General features: G+C 30.8%; 1 protein-coding gene across 1 annotated transcript in view; it reads right to left on the minus strand.

The window, feature by feature from the left end:
- The window catches only part of LOC142228208 (uncharacterized), a 75197-nt gene extending 68636 nt beyond the window's left edge, over positions 1-6561 (minus strand). The window contains exon 1 of the mRNA XM_075298574.1: positions 6286-6561. Coding sequence (XP_075154689.1) covers positions 6286-6544 — 259 coding nt within the window. The 5' untranslated portion in view covers positions 6545-6561. The remainder of the gene's footprint in view (positions 1-6285) is intronic.
- Positions 6562-20746: the final 14185 nt, after the last annotated feature.

Raw genomic sequence — 20746 nt, forward strand, 5'->3', positions numbered from 1 at the left:
ACAATAAAATGTATTAGATTAAGAAAAAGCTCTATTATATTAATCTTGCATAGACAGGGTATGGTTCCAGATACAAATATCGATCTTGCATTTACAGTGATATAGTTCCCGAGATAATTCAGAGACACTTTTATTTGTCGGAAGATTAAATATTAATATTGTTGATTTGGTACTTAAGAGGACGATATGTAGTATGAACCAAATGATCTTTGATCTTCCTTTTCCAGGTTTATTATTGGAATTCTTGAAATTCAACCACGTAACGGCAATTTACAATTTTTCTAATTAATATTTGTTCCTGCCGCAGGCCAAACTGATCGATATTCGTATATATATTTTTTTGGAGTTCTATATTTTTATTATGTATTTTTGGTATTTTTCCAATTAATTTTCAATCATACATTTTTTTATTTTTTTTTTCGACATAAGAATTTTATGACTCCTTTCTCACCCTCTTTTTTTCAATCTCATCAATTTTTTTTCTTTTGACACATTATACATTTTTTTCAAAAATTTCTATTTCATTTCAACAGCTCCTATAATTTTTATTTTTTTTTTAAGTAGCACTTTTCGTCGGCACAATCCTTCTTACAGCCAACTTGATAATTCATTAAGATTTCCCTGTTTCCTGTCCAATTTACCAGTCTTTCATTTAAAATTCCCATCATACTTTTTACAAGGCTATTCGTGAAAGAAATACCTGGATAGTTGTTTGGCTACCTTGGGTCTTCTTTTTTGAGAAGTGGGAATATAACATTTTTCGAAAAACACTCTTCGGCTTTACCGCTTTCCAATATCTTGTTATATACCTTTATTAACTTATTGTGAAATATATCTCTTGCATTTACAATGTGTTCATATGAAATACCATCTTCCCTTTTAAACCAATTCAGTATTGGCCACTATTCGATCAAGATGTAGATGAAATGCAAGCTCACTGTTTGGGATGAGTGCACAATGGCACATAAGAAATCACTTGAAGCACTTAACTTCACACTGAAGAATCTTCGGCGAAGTAACAACGTCTTTGGCGGTTTGATTATATTGTTGGCAGGCGATTTCAGGGAGACATTGCCAGTAATTCCCCGTGGAATGCTTGCAGATGAATTGATTGCTTGTCTGAAGGCATCACCTTAATGGAATAACGTGAAAACATTATCGCTAACCACCAATATGAGAGTTCAACTTCAGAATGATCAAAGTTCTGCACAATTTTTCAAACAATTGTAAGTTGTTGGAAATCGAAAAGTCCCAGTTGATGCGATATCTGGATTAATTACTCTTACTAACGAATTTTGCCAATTTGTAGACTCTCAATTAGCTCTTATTGAAAATGATTTCCCAAACATTAGTGGCAATTATCAGAATTATGCTTGGTTAAGTCAACGAGCAATTCTTGCCGCAAAGAATAATGATGTACACACACTCTATTTCACCATTTAATCAAAAATTGCTGGCGATTTGGTAACATACAAATCCGTTGATTCCGTAACAAATCCCGGTGATGTAGTAAATCCAAACAAGTATTTGAACCCTCTGGATTTACCAGGATTTCCACCACATAACTTACAAAGGTAATCTACTTTTGGTAAAAAGACGTATGCCGAATTTGATCCAAATTTATGAGCCCGGCTCTTGCTTTGCATAAAATTGTGATGCAGTCTTGAGAATAGTTTCCATTGATATAAGTAAAGTTCTGCTCCCAAATGGTTTAAATATTTGTAGTATCTTGAATGACTCATTTTTTTCTTTGTAGATTGTATGAAAGAATGCGTATTTTTGTTCTATAGAGTAATTCTAAACTCATTCCACTCCGCATGAGTAATTAAATTTCCCTGCCATTGTATATTGAGATGTGCAGCTTGCATTTTTAATTCCTTTACCCAAAATATGTCCTTTTGTAGTAGCAATAGAGCTGCAAAACTATCGATAGTTTTATTTTTAATGTACTATTGATATTTATTTTCCGATAGCGATACTGTCGGAGAACCCCAGATCACTAAAAAATGCCACCGACGCTACGTACTAATGTAGGTAAAAATAAACCAAAAATGAACAATTCTGATTTTTTAAATTCTAAATATTTATGCCCATATTCATAATAATTTATAGGCAGTTTATCAAAGAAATTTGTATGGTAATAGTAGGTTAAATAAGAGTTTACTTTTATGGCAATAAAAATTTTTTTCTGTAGTTGATGACTTTGCATTTAAATGAATTACCTCTCCTCTTATTTTGTAGCAAATATTTTTTCAATACAATAAACACCGGGAAGCTCAAGTTAACATCAATTAAAAAACTCAAATTCATCACGGTAGGTTAAAGTGGCAGCCCGATTTATTTCAGTCTCACATATACTATTTAGTCCATTGTGATAAATTTTGCATTGATTTTCATCGGGACGTCGGTGAACAATATTGGACCTTAGGTTTTTTTACATTCCAGCTTCCACGGAGTCTGGACGGATGTTCAGCAAAACTGGATCCGCCATTTCAAAAAGAATGACTTGTTTGAAATCAAATAAAGTCAGCATTTTCTCAATCTACCTTAGTAATTACCATCATTCTTTTTGAAAAATATAAACTCATAAAACGTGAGTTTCAATCGTACAAGAAAATCTTTCAATCGGTGAAAAATCTTGGACCTTAAGTTTTTTTTGTACATTCCAGCTTCCACCGAGTCTGGACGAATGTTCAGCAAAACTGGATCCGCCATTTCAATAAGAAGGACTTGTTTGAAATTAAATAAGGTCAGAATGTTCTCAATCTACCTTAGTAATTACCATTATTCGTTTTGAATAATATAAACTCATAAAATGTTTTTCAATCGTACAAGAATATCATACTTTTGTTTAATGAAAAAGATTTCAAAACGGAAATAATTAGTTATTTCACAAAAATTTCACAAAAATTGAAAATATCGAATGGTGCGACTATCGATAGTTTTGCAGCTCTAAGTAGCAATGTTAGCGTACGTGGTAGTCTATTCGATTTGTATAAAAACATAGTTCGTTCAATATACTTCAGATGAAGACGTAGCGAAAATAGATGTGCTGCTTCAATATTTGTTTCCAGCATAAGTGTTTAGTTGGGAGTGTGGCTAGATAAATACAAAATCTTTTTGAGGAAATAATTTTGAAAAGAATCCACCTCTTTGAAGTTTCAGAATCCACACACCTGAGCAGCATAATTTTGAATTGATCTACATACCGCCGTGTACATATTCCATTTATGTGCCAGCGATATTTCTCCCTTCCCTAAAAATTTCTTCCAGGTAGAGTTTATGGCACTTTTTGCCTGTACCGTTCTATTTCCAACGTGTGATGTGAACCTCATTTTTGGTGTTAGCAGTACTCCCAAATATTTATATTGATTTGTAATTTTCAATTCGTTTCTTTTATACTTCAGATGAAGGCGTAGCGAAAATAGACGTGCTGCTTCAATATTTGTTTACAGCATAAGTATATAGTTAGGAGTGTGGATAGGTAAATACAAAATCTTTTGGAGGAAATAAATTTGAAAAGAATCCACCTCTTTGAAGTTTCATAATCCCCACACCTGAGCAGCATAATTTTGAATTGATCTACATACCGCTAGGTAAATACAAAGTCTTTTGGAGGAAATACATTTTAAAAGAATCCACCTCTTGGAAGTTTCAGAATCCCCTCACCTGAGCAGCATAATTTTGAATTGATCTACATACCGCTGTGTACACTTTCCATTTATTTGCCAGCGATATTTCTCTCTTCCCTAAAAAGATCTTCCAGGTAGAGTTTATGACACTTTTTGCCTGTAGCTTTTCATTTTCAACATGTGATGTGAACCTCATTTTTGGTGTTAGCAGTACTCCCAAATATTTATATTGATTTGTAATTTTCAGTTCGTTTCTTTTATAAAACCATTTTTCTTGTCGCCGGATTCTTCCTCCATTTCTGAACACCATTACTTCCGACTTGCTAATGTTCATTCCAGATTCCACATGTCGCAATAAATTTCCAGGTTTCTAATCATATTGTGTAACACTATATCATCTTCTGCCAATATTACAATGTCGTCCGCATATATTAGTAGCAGAATATTATCTTTTTCAATTTGGGTTCCTTCCCCAAGATTGTAATGTATATCATTTACATACAAGGCAAACAAATACGACATTAAACAACCTTGCTTAACTCCGGATTTTGTTAAGCAAGTTCGTCCGCATATATTAGTAGCAGAATATTCTCTTGTTCAATTTGGGTTCGTCCTCCAAGATTCTAATGTATATCATTTTCATACAAGGCAAACAACAAATACGACATTAAACAACTTTGTTTAACTCCGGATTTTGCGGCAAAATAATCCGATATTTCTTCCCCAATTCAAACCGCCGATTTCGTGATTTTATAAATATCTTCAATGAGGTTTGTAAATTTTGTTGAAACACCCGTTGTATGAAGTTTAAAAATAAGTGCTGATTTTTTTCCTTTATGCGAATTTTAAATTTACTATAGCAGATAAGTTATATAAATTATCACTATTAGAATAGTTCTTGCGGAAGCCGGCTTGATATTCCATTAAGATTTCCCTGTTTTCTGTCCAATTTACCAGTCTTTCATTTAAAATTCCCATCATACTTTTTACAAGGCTATTCGTGAAAGAAATACCTGGGTAGTTGTTTGGCTGCCTTGGGTCTTCTTTTTTATGAATTGGGAAATGTGTTTTACCATAGAGCACTTCAATGAAACGAGGACACGTACAACGCTTCGATTCAGTAATTACTTTGGATTCACTTGTATTTACTTTGACAAGTTCAAATAAATAACACTTTATTTTTTGTAATCGAAAGAAATTCATTACTGCTGTGAAATGAAATACAATTTTTCGTTTTCAAATATAAAACAAAACAAACAATATTTCTTCATTTTTTAATCACCAAACGAAATGTTACGTAAAACGAAGCTAGGAAAAACGTCGAACGGATTACGCCGAGTTTGTTAGTCAATATATAGTTAGATCTACATATAGTTGCCCAAAAAAGTTGAGCCTTTTTGGGGTATTATTTAAAGCTCGTACTCAACAACTAGAAAAACAAATTTGGACAATTCTACATGTACTAAGGTACAGATAAAAAAATTGCGCATGATATATGATAAATAAATAAGTACCGTCGCATATAAATAGCTATAATCTTGAAATACATACGAATACTTTAGCAAATATCAAAACCAAACTAAACAAAAATAATTGTATTTTCTTTTCATATCGAAGCTAGCGGCCTCTTTTTTATAGGCGAGTCCGAACGGCGTGCAACACAATTTAGAGAATCGATGAAACTCTTGTAGCGGTATATTTCGCATACAAGTCACAGAATGTATCGAAGTAGAATCAGAACTATTTAAAATTACAAAATTTCTTAGTAAATTATTGCTAAATTAAGAAATTGTTTAGGTCAAATAATACTATCTAAATGTTCTTAATATGTATAAACAATTCAATATTGTTAAATTCATAATTGTGTGCAAAGTAAGTACGGCTATATTAAAATAACGATGTACTTACTTGACGTAAACTTGATTGAGTGTTGATTGATGATCTATGTTGTCGATTGGTAAGTATCAATCTCAAGACATAGTCAACCCTTTTCTGTTATTTTAGAATTGTTGATATTTTTCTTGTAACATGGCACAATTAATCATAAGGTAGTCAATGCTTATTTATAAATGAACTTTCATGATATCAAGTGATTATAATTTTTTCATTTGAGCAGGACTTTCTTTGTCAGCATTTGCTTATATTCAAGTATTTGCTTAAATTTGTTGTCATGGCACAATTATTTATAAGGCAGCCTTAATTCATCAGATGAGGGTCCATCATCAGGGTCCATCAAAACTTCAAAACATATTATTAAATTTTTGACTTTTGTTATTGTTAAAATATTAAATTGAAATTTCGGAAATAACTCAAATACAAGTAAGATATACGTAAATATTGACTTTGTTAGAATCAGGTAAGTTGTGAAAATGACCAAAAATCTTGCACTCAATTGAACACTCAAAATATGTTTCCATAACATTAATAAACACATTTCATGGGTGATACTGATATCAAGAAGATATTTTTGAATATATTATTTACTTTTTAATGATATTGTGGTGAGCTGTTTTTATAAATTTGTTATTTTTGGGCTAGTGGGGCTTCCTTACAAATAATTGTACCATGTCTTGTAACAATATTGAATGAATTTATATATTGAGACAGATGTTTATTGGGAAATAAGTCCTGGAAAAGTCGAAAGGAAAATTACCAAATCGTCTGTTTATTGTAATGCCCTCATTTAAATCGACCGATCGCACAGTAACATTATGTCGTTTTGGGTCTGCTGCGTCCATTGCAGGCTGAAGTGTTTTCAGAGTTTTCATCATGTCTAATTGAAGTCCATCGGGCTTGAGTCTAATTATAACCTTGCTGCTGTTTTTATGGACTGGCGATTCGTTTTTTGATGTCGTCTCCATTTCAATGGTATTGTATTGTCCAATTTCTTTTCTTTCTTCAAACTTTCCCATTAGTTGACATGCGTAAAGATAGCGACGTCGCTAACTTTCGATAACAGAGTTATCGAAAAAATAACTGGATGACACAGATACGGCAAAAACCGAATTAATTTAAAACGGACCCAATAAACACAAACGTTTGAAAAATACTAAAATTCAATAATTTTTCAAACATTTTTTCAAAGGATTAGGGTAATATTCAAGTTGAGAAATTGTTGAGAAAATCGCGTTCTCAACAAAAAACAGACATTACCCTCAACAGTAAAATTCAACACAATAGCAATAATTTCTCAATTGTAATCCTCAAATTGAAATGCATCGCTACTCAATAATTTCTCAAACAGTTTTCAATGTGAGAAAAATAAAAAACTAGCATTGTTGCGAATACTTTCAAACCACAATTTGTATGAAAGTCAATCCTAGTTCTAACTGAAAGTCAATACTAAATTTCTAGAGATTTTGTAAATTTTATTATTTTTTCGTTAACAAATATAAAAATCTTAAAAATAACATTAATAATATATGAAAATAATAATATTATACCAATCAAAATGTAATTATCTTATTAAACGTATTAATAAATAAAACTATGAATACAACTTTAAATATCTTAAACAATTTTACATGTATAATTCCATTTCCTCCATAATGTTGGTGTCATTAATATGCTGGCAATTTGAAATAATTACTATCGAGGAACTTGCTGGCTTGTGTGTTAGATAGATTCCAGCAAGAGGAAATCACAAAATATCAAACTGATGACGGGATGTAAATTGATGTAATGCACATTTTCATCCAGAAGTTCTTGATATAGGAATTGTTGCACTTTGTTTTAATTGGTTGCACTTTATAAGTTTTCTGAAAACTTTTCTTTGTTGTTTCCTTCATCGGTTTTTCATCGGCCAACATCTTCCAAGAATATACCATTCAATGATTTTAGTTTTCTGCAAAACAATCGAGTTTTGTGATTTCCATTATGTTTTCATTTCACTTTTTATTTTGACTTACCAATTTGTATTTCTTCCAACTGACCACGTACTTCGTGATTTCCTCAAGAACGTTGGTGTTACAAAATTGTTGTTATTAAAATACTGGCAATTTTCAGGAACTTGATGACCAGATAATTGGAATAAATTTCCAGCAATTTCAATTCACAAAATAACAAATTAAACCGATGATGCACATTTTCATCCAGAAGTTCTTGATATAGGAATTGTTGCACTTTGTTTTAGTTGGTTGCACTTTGTAAGTTTTCTGAAAACTTTTCTTTGTTGTTTCCTTCATCGGTTTTTCATCGGCCAACATCTTCCAAGAATATACCATTCAATGATTTTAGTTTTCTGCAAAACAATCGAGTTTTGTGATTTCCATTATGTTTTCATTTCACTTTTTATTTTGACTTACCAATTTGTATTTCTTCTAACTGACCAGGTACTTCGTGATTTCCTCAAGAACGTTGGTATTACAAAATTGTTGTTATTAAAATACTGGCAATTTTCAGGAACTTGATGGCCAGATAATTGGAATAAATTTCCAGCAATTTCAATTCACAAAATAACAAATTAAACCGATGATGCGATATAAATTAAACTATCGATGTGATGCGAATTATCATCCAGTAGTTGTTGATATGGTTCGTTAGGCTACCCCCCCCCCCCCCCCCCCCAAACATGACCCTTTTATAGATCATCCTTGAGATCCTTTTAGCCATTTATTTATATAAGGCATCTCCCAAGAAATTGCCGCGACACTTCTCTTACAAACCAGCTACATCCTCAATCCATTAATTAAAAACTCAGCACATTTTTAATTTCAAAAATCGATTCACATTTCAATATATTGTTTCGAATTCATTACAATGGGTTTCGTGAAAATTTGTATAAATAAATTTGTATAAAAACTTATTTCTAGATATCAATTAGAAATAGAAAAAAATATATATAATATAAAAATTAATAAAGAAATGATAATAATAAAATCCAAATTGTATCAAGTTTATATACCATCAAAATCATTCGTTATACTTTTTATTTCACTAAACTTATTTTTATTTTACAAAATATTGAAAATGAATTTGGATGTTATTATTATTATTATTCGAATACAAAAAATGATTTTTATAGATTAAAGGTTTTCATATGAGCTTTTTTCTCTTTTTTTGGTTATATTTTTTTTTCAGTAACAATTTTTCAAATAATTTTTAAATTTGCATGCTTTTTACATAATCGTGTTTGTTTTGTTTTCTTTCATAAAATGTTTTTATTTGAATAATAATATTTCAAATATTTTCTCAATGATTTGCCTTTTTAGCTTTTTGTACATAATTCAGTAATTAAAGCCTTCAAACTGTTTTCAAAAATTTGCTTTTTTTGATTTCAGTATTTATTTTTTTAAATGCGATTTCAAATATTTTTTCAAAAAACAATTTACTTTTTACTGTTTGCATTTTTATGAGTTTTTCTTTCTTTTAATTTTTTTTTAATTTAATTGAATCATTTTTAATTTTTTTTTAATAAATTTTGAAGATTTACTGATTTTTCTTTTTTTTCTTGTTCTTTTTCTGTTCCGTTTTACAAAATGGCGAAGTTAAAATAGTGAAGCCACGTGAATTTCAAGTTACGTAAGAAAGTTTATGCAAAATTTACGTTTTCTTTTTTTTTCGAATATTTTTATAATTTATTAATTTTGGGTGGTAAATTTTTAAAGAATTTGCTCATTGTTGTTGTTTTTTATTTCAGCTTAAAACCATACATTGACTAAACTACAAGAGTAGCTTAACCAACAGAGGAAAAGAATGTTTGTCAAATTTATTTGGGCAAAGCCCTATAGACTGCAAGATGGTTGGATGGACGCACGTTTCGGAATTACCACATTCCTCATCAGCATCCTCTACTTGCAGCAAAACTATTAACCAATTATCAGAATAAATTCAGGCAGTTTATTAAACCCAACAAAAACCACACTTGAACCCTCCGAAAAAAGGTTTTACATTGATAGCCGGCTTATGCCGAAATAAATTCGAAACAAACATATCTCTTTTCCTATGCCACTGTCAAATCATCGATTTGAATTCACATGGCTGGGTTTATTTTGAGCGTGCCTCCTCTTCTTTTTCCATTTGTTTTGTTTTGTTATTGTTGGTTTTGTTCTTTAAGCATTGTTGTTGTTTTTTATTTCAGCTTAAAACCATACATTGACTAAACTACAAGAGTAGCTTAACCAACAGAGGAAAAGAATGTTTGTCAAATTTATTTGGGCAAAGCCCTATAGACTGCAAGATGGTTGGATGGACGCACGTTTCGGAATTACCACATTCCTCATCAGCATCCTCTACTTGCAGCAAAACTATTAACCAATTATCAGAATAAATTCAGGCAGTTTATTAAACCCAACAAAAACCACACTTGAACCCTCCGAAAAAAGGTTTTACATTGATAGCCGGCTTATGCCGAAATAAATTCGAAACAAACATATCTCTTTTCCTATGCCACTGTCAAATCATCGATTTGAATTCACATGGCTGGGTTTATTTTGAGCGTGCCTCCTCTTCTTTTTCCATTTGTTTTGTTTTGTTATTGTTGGTTTTGTTCTTTAAGCATTGTTGTTGTTTTTTATTTCAGCTTAAAACCATACATTGACTAAACTACAAGAGTAGCTTAACCAACAGAGGAAAAGAATGTTTGTCAAATTTATTTGGGCAAAGCCCTATAGACTGCAAGATGGTTGGATGGACGCACGTTTCGGAATTACCACATTCCTCATCAGCATCCTCTACTTGCAGCAAAACTATTAACCAATTATCAGAATAAATTCAGGCAGTTTATTAAACCCAACAAAAACCACACTTGAACCCTCCGAAAAAAGGTTTTACATTGATAGCCGGCTTATGCCGAAATAAATTCGAAACAAACATATCTCTTTTCCTATGCCACTGTCAAATCATCGATTTGAATTCACATGGCTGGGTTTATTTTGAGCGTGCATCCTCTTCTTTTTCCATTTGTTTTGTTTTGTTATTGTTGGTTTTGTTCTTTAAGCATTGTTGTTGTTTTTTATTTCAGCTTAAAACCATACATTGACTAAACTACAAGAGTAGCTTAACCAACAGAGGAAAAGAATGTTTGTCAAATTTATTTGGGCAAAGCCCTATAGACTGCAAGATGGTTGGATGGACGCACGTTTCGGAATTACCACATTCCTCATCAGCATCCTCTACTTGCAGCAAAACTATTAACCAATTATCAGAATAAATTCAGGCAGTTTATTAAACCCAACAAAAACCACACTTGAACCCTCCGAAAAAAGGTTTTACATTGATAGCCGGCTTATGCCGAAATAAATTCGAAACAAACATATCTCTTTTCCTATGCCACTGTCAAATCATCGATTTGAATTCACATGGCTGGGTTTATTTTGAGCGTGCCTCCTCTTCTTTTTCCATTTGTTTTGTTTTGTTATTGTTGGTTTTGTTCTTTAAGCATTGTTGTTGTTTTTTATTTCAGCTTAAAACCATACATTGACTAAACTACAAGAGTAGCTTAACCAACAGAGGAAAAGAATGTTTGTCAAATTTATTTGGGCAAAGCCCTATAGACTGCAAGATGGTTGGATGGACGCACGTTTCGGAATTACCACATTCCTCATCAGCATCCTCTACTTGCAGCAAAACTATTAACCAATTATCAGAATAAATTCAGGCAGTTTATTAAACCCAACAAAAACCACACTTGAACCCTCCGAAAAAAGGTTTTACATTGATAGCCGGCTTATGCCGAAATAAATTCGAAACAAACATATCTCTTTTCCTATGCCACTGTCAAATCATCGATTTGAATTCACATGGCTGGGTTTATTTTGAGCGTGCCTCCTCTTCTTTTTCCATTTGTTTTGTTTTGTTATTGTTGGTTTTGTTCTTTAAGCATTGCTCATATGTATATTGTTTCTGCATGTTGTAATGCTTCTACTCACTTAACATTGTTTCCGTGTAGTAGAGGTTATTAACCTCGGGATTTCGTGTGCCTTCAGGGTAGATATGTCCCAAGTTGTCACTGACCAAATCACAGACGAATTCCCAATTAGTGAAACTAGTACCTTCATAGGGTTTCCTAAACCCAAACGTCTCGACACAAATCTTATAACTCCCAATATACCATATACAAAAAAATTAGATAGGAAGAAATGTAACCTTTGTGCTGGCGCACATTGTTCATCATATCATAAACTATCATATTTCAAATGTTCAGGTTATCTCGCACTAACAACAATAACGTCACATAAACTCCTATAAGGGAGTACCTTATTTGCACACACTGGCTTTGACTTCAACTTCACTAATGACAAGCGTGAGTTGCTATAAGTTGTGCTATGCCTGTCTCACGACTTTGTGAAAGGTCAGTCTCCACAACTCTCTTTTTTCATCACAACTCTGCATTTGCTATTCCCCTTTCTATACAACCATGTATGATATGTGCGTTGCTCATTCTAACCAACAGATGGCACCCATGTATACATAATGGTATTTTTAGATGTGATGTCTGGTAAGGTATAGGGTAATACTACCGAAACCTTCCTATCAAAGCATGATGATGGCAACAGTTAATAAAGGGAAATGGCGAATCAGCCTTAATATAGACGTGTTGCGCAAAGAAAAGTTGCTGAATATGAGACATGCCAGAAATTACCCAGTAGGCAATGAAATACCTTATATATTTACAAGTTGTACGATAAATCATACGAATGGTAAAAACAGTTCGGAATATAATTAATGTATTATGGTGGCCGTGTTCTGAAGCAATGAAGAAACAAAATTTGGGAAGTACGAAGTCGGACACCAAGTTATTTGAATATAGTATTATTCCTTTGTCCGTTACTCAGCAAAACAACAAACAAATCTTTCTACTTGAACAGAAGTTTCCTCTTTTAACTACCATAACCATTTAAATGCGTAAAATTGACATTCAACTACCTGTATTCTACTAAAAAAAATTGTGTGAACAGCCTTAATGTAAGTATACGCTGTCCCATAACGCCCCCATTCAGGTATAGTCTGCGCGTGTCCAAGACGTATCGGAAGGCAGTGTTGCCAACTCCCGAAGGGCAAAAAGCACCTAAACTATATTAGAAATTTTAACATGTCAGTGGCCCGCCTGGATAAATGATAAATCAATGTTTGACTAAAAAAAAAAACAGGATGTCTTAAATTTTGGACAGTGATTTATATACATTTGCAAACATTCCAATTGTTATCCCACCAAAACCATTTTTTGTTTAATTCAGTCTATTTATTAAGAAAGCTTGAAAGTTTTATAACCATTTTGTACTTTTTGTTAATAACATTGGCAAAACATAAGTACAAATTTTTTACTTCACAGTTTATGGCTTTTACACCTTTTATTATTAAGTATTATATGTATTAATATTCGGTATTTAAAATACATTTTCATCTAAGAATGTTATATCATTTTCTTTTCATCCTTTGAGAATTTTTTTACAAAAAAAATTACAAAGATATCCCTTCTAAAATTCAGTCTGTTTATTAGGAATGCTTTACAGTTTCATCAACATTTTGTACTTTTGTTAATAACACCTAAAAATCTTTACGTACATTCACAAAGCCATAAAAAACATAAAAAAACATAAGTAACATAAAAATTGCTTAGTTCAAGGTTTATGGTATTTAAACCATTTAGTATTACGTATTAATACATATATTTCAATATTTAAAATACATTTTCATCGAAGAATGTTACATCATTTTCTTCTTCATCCTCTGGGAACAATAACGACTTAATGTAGTACTGAGATTTTTTATATGTTTCGTTTGAATTTATTTTTAAACAAATTTTGTCAGGAATTTCATAATCACAACAACAAGAATTTTGATATTTTAATCCATATTTGATATGAATTAAAGAATTAATTGTATTGAGACATATTCTATTTCTCCTTTTATTTTTAAAAAAATTCATAACACTAAATGTTCTCTCCACTTCTGCATTAGAATATGGATAACTTAAAAGATCTATTACAAAACCAGATAACTTTTGAAATGGGTATTGATTTGAAGCATTTTGGAAATTATGAACTTCTATCCAAAATGAATCGGTTCGTTGCACGTTATTCCAAGTACACAGCTTTATATTTTTAATGCATATTTCAATTTCACTTAATTCATTTTTATCAGTAATGAATTCCTCGACAAATTTTAAAATATTTTTCTCGGAAGACGAGATAAATTTGTCGACATTAAATATGGAAATATTCTCGAGTATCTTAATATTTGAAGGGAGTCTATTCCTTATTTCAATTATAAGTGATTTGGTAAAGTTAATACAAACGTTTTTTACTACATTTTTATCAAGCGCAGAAATGTTACACTCATCGCAAGACTTTTCAAAAGAATATCCTAAATAACAATATTGATTATCAATATCACCTTCATAATAATCAAAATCAATATTTGGCAATATAATTGAATTAGTTAAGCTTTTTAGCAGTCTAATTAGATCTTTAAAAAGTTTTGTATGGTCTGCATTTTGAGACTCAAAAGCCATATTTACTTTTTGAACTTCTAATAAAACTGATTATAAATAATTTAAGTATACAAAATTTTTTTGGTCGTTATACATATTTTTCAAACTTGTTGCTTCAAATGAACTTTCATTTATGACATTAAAATGTGTTTTTAACTCCAGCCATATATTTAAAATTGATCTTATTGCTTTTTCAATTGATAACCATCTGGTTGGTGCCGCCATGAGAATCTTAGTTGGACTTTCAGAATCACTGTTAATAACTTTGTATATTTTAGTATACAACTTTTGTCTAACAGTGGAATACGCAAACCAATTATGGGTCTCTTTAACCAAAAAATTTAAATGCGATGGTAGTGATTTTTCAGTTGCTGCACAGACTGCCAGTTGCAGTGAATGGCAAACGCATCTAATAAGGGCTAGATTTTTAATATTGTATTTATCCCTTATTTTTTTATGTAAGCCATTATTGATACCGGTCATCGATGCAGCATTGTCAGTTCCGATAGCAACTAAATTTTTAAAATCCAAATGGTAGAGATTTTTTAATCTTTCTAAACCATCTAAAAGGTCTTCAGATTTTCCCCCGTTTAAATCAATCAGTCCTAAAAACGTTGTAACGAAATCTTGCTTCTGCTTGCTATAAAATCGGACGACAACACCCAATAGTTTTTCTACTGATATATCTGCACCTAATAAATAAATCGAGAGAAATATTTTTACACCTACATAGAAAAAATATCACCAAAATATTTCCAATTAAAAAGTTTATTAAAAAATTTATGAAAAAATATTCAATTGATAAATTAATTGGTATAATTAATTTTTTAATCAAAATAGAAACATTAAGTCAATGATTAAAAATTTAAAATTTTTAATTAAAAAATTAATTGACAATATTAACTTTTTAATCAAACTCGAAAAGTTAGTTGAAAAAGTGAAGGATTGTTTTTAATCAAAAATTTATTTCAAACTTTCAATTTTTTATTCCAACAGAAAATATTAAGTCAGTTACAAAATTTAAAATAGTTATGACCAGTTTCTCATCCTCCGATTAATTTTAACCGGTGGATAGACCTCCTGTTAGTAAAATTTTTGTATGGGATCAGCTGTTTTATCGACACGATAAATAATAACAAGACATTGAGAAACTGGCCCTTAGGTTTTTAATTAAAAAATTAATTGGGTTTGTAATCAACATCAATTCAATTTTTAATTGAATCAAGTTATAATATTATTATGCTTTTACAGATTTATTTTCGATTTTAGTGTCTAAACTCGAACTTAATATAGGTATTAACTTTGGATGAAATAATTTTCTTGTAAATGGAAAAATGTTTCATAATATTTTTTATTTCATACAAACAGTAATTATCCCATTTAATATTTTAATTAAAAAACTAACTTCTTTTCGTTATTAATCTTATTTTTTTAAATTTAATTAAAAAGTAAATTTTTTAATTGATTATAACTTCAATCAACTTTCTAATTGGAAATATGTTAGTGATATTTTTTTTGTGTAATATCAGAAATAGGCAGTTATTCACATTGTGTGTGTTTAGTTTACTATTGCACAAACCGGTTATGCTTTCAATATTTTTTAAATACTTAGGGCCAGTTTCTCAATGTTGTTTTATTATTTATCGTGTCGATAAAACAGCTGATCCCATACAAAAATTTTACTAACCGGAGGTCTATCCTCCGGTTAAAATTAATCGGAGGATGAGAAACTGGCCATTACTTATGTTAAATATTAAATAATGTTAATAATATATGCTACTATGTTAAAAAAATTAAGATTACACATTTGTTGTAGGTTTAGGTTTCTTTTGTTTAAACGATTAATTTATGGAATACGTCACTAATTTATAAAATATTTACTTAATCAGTTAATAATTTTTACTATTACGTTAAAAAAACTGGGTTAGAACGAGTATTACAAAATGATGAGCAACTTTCATACCTTCGTCTAGAATAAGGCTAAATTTAGATTCATTGAGATCTGCCAAAAGAGTTCAAAAAGCACTAAATTTGGTGCTAAAAGCACCAAATTGGCATCACTGTCGTAAGGTGATACATTGCAGGCACTAATCGACACTACGAAAAGCCAAGAAGAAATGAAAACGTTTGCATCATATTGCCTAGCGTCTCTGGCCTCTATAAATAATAATTTTGCGAACAATACGATACTAAGCCTAAAAATAATAAAGAAAACGAATGGCAAAGATAACCACTCAGCACAGGAGTTAACTTGTTTTATAAAATTCACAAATGCCATTGTGCCACTATATCTACAACAGCTCTGGCCAATACATGTAAAAATACAGCCTACACTAAAAGGCGCAAATGCTTACCCGCAAAACGGCGAAATGCAACAAACAAACGTGTCCATGCGAAAGACTTGTGTCAAATGGCTTCATTGGAAAACGTCTCATGGATCGCTGGACGATCTCCATCGTACGAATTGCTATATCCTACATTGGCCGTAATGCCGACAAATAAACGCCCGTTTCCTCATTGGCAAATGTTATTTCCTTTGCACCAAGTTTCAGCTGGACCATTTACCATATGGCACATGCATCGCCTTCACAGTAGAATGGCCATCAATTACATTTGGAGTAACTATATAATTTATAGTTTATTATATCATATATATTAATAATTATCCATTTATAGCGTTCGGATGGGACTACAAACACACCCGTACCATTACTGGAGGAGGAATAAAAGAAATCTAAGACTTCTGCTTTCCAAAATCGGAAAATTATCTAGAGTTCCCAATGCCTGGTACAAATACTGTTCGGGGACAAGCATCAAGGTAACCGATTGGTAAAATCAAGAGTCGCAAAAAATGGTTCCAATAAAACAAATTTATTGACGTTGACCCCTAATGCCTAGTACCAAGTTCGTTTATGCGAAAAACGTTTCAGTTTTCCGCGTGAAAACGTGATCTTAGTACTAGGCTTAAGCAAAAAAAAAAAAAACAATCGGTATAATAAACTTTTGTATTAAAAAAAAATGATTGAAAATGTTACATATTTAATTAAAATATTAACTTTCCCAATTAACACTTTAATTAAATAAAGAAAGCATTTACAATATATAAGACATGCATATGCTCGAAAATGGTTATTGGAACTATTCATCGATCCATGACATTGTGACTCAACTCTAAATAAATCCTCAACTAACCGAAACACTCATGAGAGGAGTATAGACTTTTGTGAAATTACAATTATGTTATTTTAACTAGCAGTTGTGATGTGATTGATGCTCTTATGCTACAGTTGTCTACACTTATCTACAAACTGTGCTCTCAGATGCTCATATAATTGCATAAGCCTATCAAGTAAAATTTTGTAAATTTGATTGTCGAGTATCCAGCCTACATAATGTACCTCTACAAAATTTCCTACAGAAATAAAATTTTCAAAAAAATTATAGAGAAAGTCTAAGTCTAAGTAAAAAAAAGGTGAGGGACATTTTTTTTTTTAATTTTTAACTAAAAAGTTATTTCAAACAATTATTAACTTCAAACTAAAAAAAACACAAAGTCAGTTCAGAAAGTAATTGAAAATAGTTACGTTTTTGAGTTATATGATTAATTAAAAAAAATCACACTTCAAAATTTTCTAAAAAATTTTTCTCTTTTCAGGTAATTCAAGGATTATTCGGATTGAGGTGTTTTTGTAGCTGACTTCTTGAGAAGTGGCGAAAAAAAATCAACGAATTTGGAACCTGTTTCTACTTTTTACCTTTTCTATAATTTTTAATTAAATAAGTTTTGATCAATTTCCAATACTTTAGTATATAAGAAATTGTTTATATTATTCTCAAATTCATTTCATATGTATATCAAATCATTAAAATAAATCGTTCCATATTCCTAGAATTTTTAGAAACTATAATCATATTACTTTTTGTATCTTTTTTCTGTGATTATTTTTTTTTATAATGAATTGTTATCTGTTTTTTAGTTTCTCTATAAAAACAATTTAAAGAATTTGGCTTTACAAATTACAAAACATATAAACATATATTGTTAACTACATTAACCATCAATCTATGCATAAAAATATAGTCGCAAATAATCAAAAAAAAAGTAATTATTTAATTATGACTTACTACATTTGTTATACATAGTCGAAAGTTAAATAGTTAGCCATGTATGAATATCTATCAATGTGTGTCGCTACACTGGTATAACAAAAGACACTTGTTTCCCTGGACTTACAAACATATCTAGTATAGTCAAACATGGGAGAAAGTGGGTTTACGAAAACCATGCCTAGTAGCAAAAATTTAAGACTCCACTTCCTTAAGGTAGACAGTAAATGGTTCGACTGCACTATACAGACTTATACCTTGTTATTTAGAATTCAAATGATATAGACTGCACAGCGTAGCAAGCTAAAACCATACTCGTGCCCCACATTGGGCGCCAAAATGTGATGGACAAGGTTTGTGGTATTAACGGTGGTACTATGAATTTAAGCTGCGGCTGTAGCTCGCCGGAAATGTGGGTTTCGATCCGTTATTATCCATCCATTTAAAAATAAGTGCCTGGTATTGATAATAATTTCTCTTTTAATTTTCTTAACGATGGACAAATAGAAATTTGAATTTTAAGACGGACAGACGGACACACTTTAAACGTTTCTATAAAATTCAGGAAATGAAATTGGGATTGTTAATGATTTATCGAATGTTGGATGTGGTTCGTTAGGCTACCCCCCCCCCCCCCCTAAACATGACCCTTTTATAGATCATCCTTGAGATCCTTTTAGCCATTTATTTATATAAGGCATCTCCCAAGAAATTGCCGCGACACTTCTCTTACAAACCAGCTACATCCTCAATCCATTAATTAAAAACAGCACATTTTTAATTTCAAAAATCGATTCACATTTCAATATATTGTTTCGAATTCATTACAATGGGTTTCGTGAAAATTTGTATAAATAAATTTGTATATAAACTTATTTCTAGATTTTTTTTTTTTTCAGTAACAATTTTTCAAATAATTTTTAAATTTGCATGCTTTTTACATAATCGTGTTTGTTTTGTTTTCTTTCATAAAATGTTTTTATTTGAATAATAATATTTCAAATATTTTCTCAATGATTTGCCTTTTTAGCTTTTTGTACATAATTCAGTAATTAAAGCCTTCAAACTGTTTTCAAAAATTTGCTTTTTTTGATTTCAGTATTTATTTTTTTAAATGCGATTTCAAATATTTAAAAAAAAATACTTTTTACTGTTTGAATTTTTATGAGTTTTTCTTTCTTTAAATTTTTTAAAATTTAATTGAATCATTTTTAATTTTTTAATAAATTTTGAAGTTTTACTGATTTTTCTTTTTTTTCTTGTTCTTTTTCTGTTCCGTTTTACAAAATGGCGAAGTTAAAATAGTGAAGTCACGTGAATTTCAAGTTACGTAAGAAGGTTTATGCAAAATTTACGTTTTCTTTTTTTCGAATATTTTTATAATTTATTAATTTTGGGAGGTAAATTTTTAAAGAATTTGCTCATATGTATATTGTTTCTGCATGTTGTAATGCTTCTACTCACTTAACATTATTTCCGTGTAGTAGAGGTTATTAACCTCGGGATTTCGTATGTCCCAAGTTGTCACTGACCAAATCACAGACGAATTCCCAATTAGTGAAACTAGTACCTTCATAGGGTTTCCTGAACCCAAACGTCTCGACACAAATCCTATAATTCCCAATATACCATATACAAAAAAATTAGATAGGAAGAAATGTAACCTTTGTGCTGGCGCACATTGTTCATTTATTCTTACCAGAGGTGTATTTCATAAAATGACGAAAAGTTCTCATAAACCAATGAATCCACTTATTAATGTCGCAATAATATCTATATTTAAAATAAATGAAACACTATAACACCATTCAGAATACCCTGCCAACATTTTTTGAATTTGGGGGCGCTTCAGAGAATCCCCACTACGTCGAAAACAGTCGTATACGATATCCAAAACTCCTCGGAAAAGCGCCGTCACTATTGAGAAGTTGTACCACGCCAAGTTACTACAAAAAAGTATCGCATGAGTGCAATTATTAGGAGCCCTTCTGGATACATTTAGAAGGACACCGATAAGAGCCCCTTCAAACAATCAGACAAAGTGCATTTTAAGATAGTTGTAAAAGAATCATTGTGGTCAAATAAAACACGATTGTTTAGATGCTTATTAATTTTATGAAACATTTATAAATTCTCATAAATATAACATTTATACGGCTATCACATCACATTTAACACATTTTTATGCATTAATAAGATATTGATGTTGAGTTACAAGTTGTAAGTTAAATGTTGTAGCGTCTATCAGCCAGTACTTTTATTCCCAATGGAGGCAGAAATGTTACACTCATCGCAAGACTTTTCAAAAGAATATCCTAAATAACAATATTGATTATCAATATCACCTTCATAATAATCAAAATCAATATTTGGCAATATAATTGAATTAGTTAAGCTTTTTAGCAGTCTAATTAGATCTTTAAAAAGTTTTGTATGGTCTGCATTTTGAGACTCAAAAGCCATATTTACTTTTTGAACTTCTAATAAAACTGATTATAAATAATTTAAGTATACAAAATTTTTTTGGTCGTTATACATATTTTTCAAACTTGTTGCTTCAAATGAACTTTCATTT

Source organism: Haematobia irritans, chromosome 3 (assembly GCF_050003625.1).
Source record: "Haematobia irritans isolate KBUSLIRL chromosome 3, ASM5000362v1, whole genome shotgun sequence".
NCBI lineage: Eukaryota > Metazoa > Arthropoda > Insecta > Diptera > Muscidae > Haematobia > Haematobia irritans.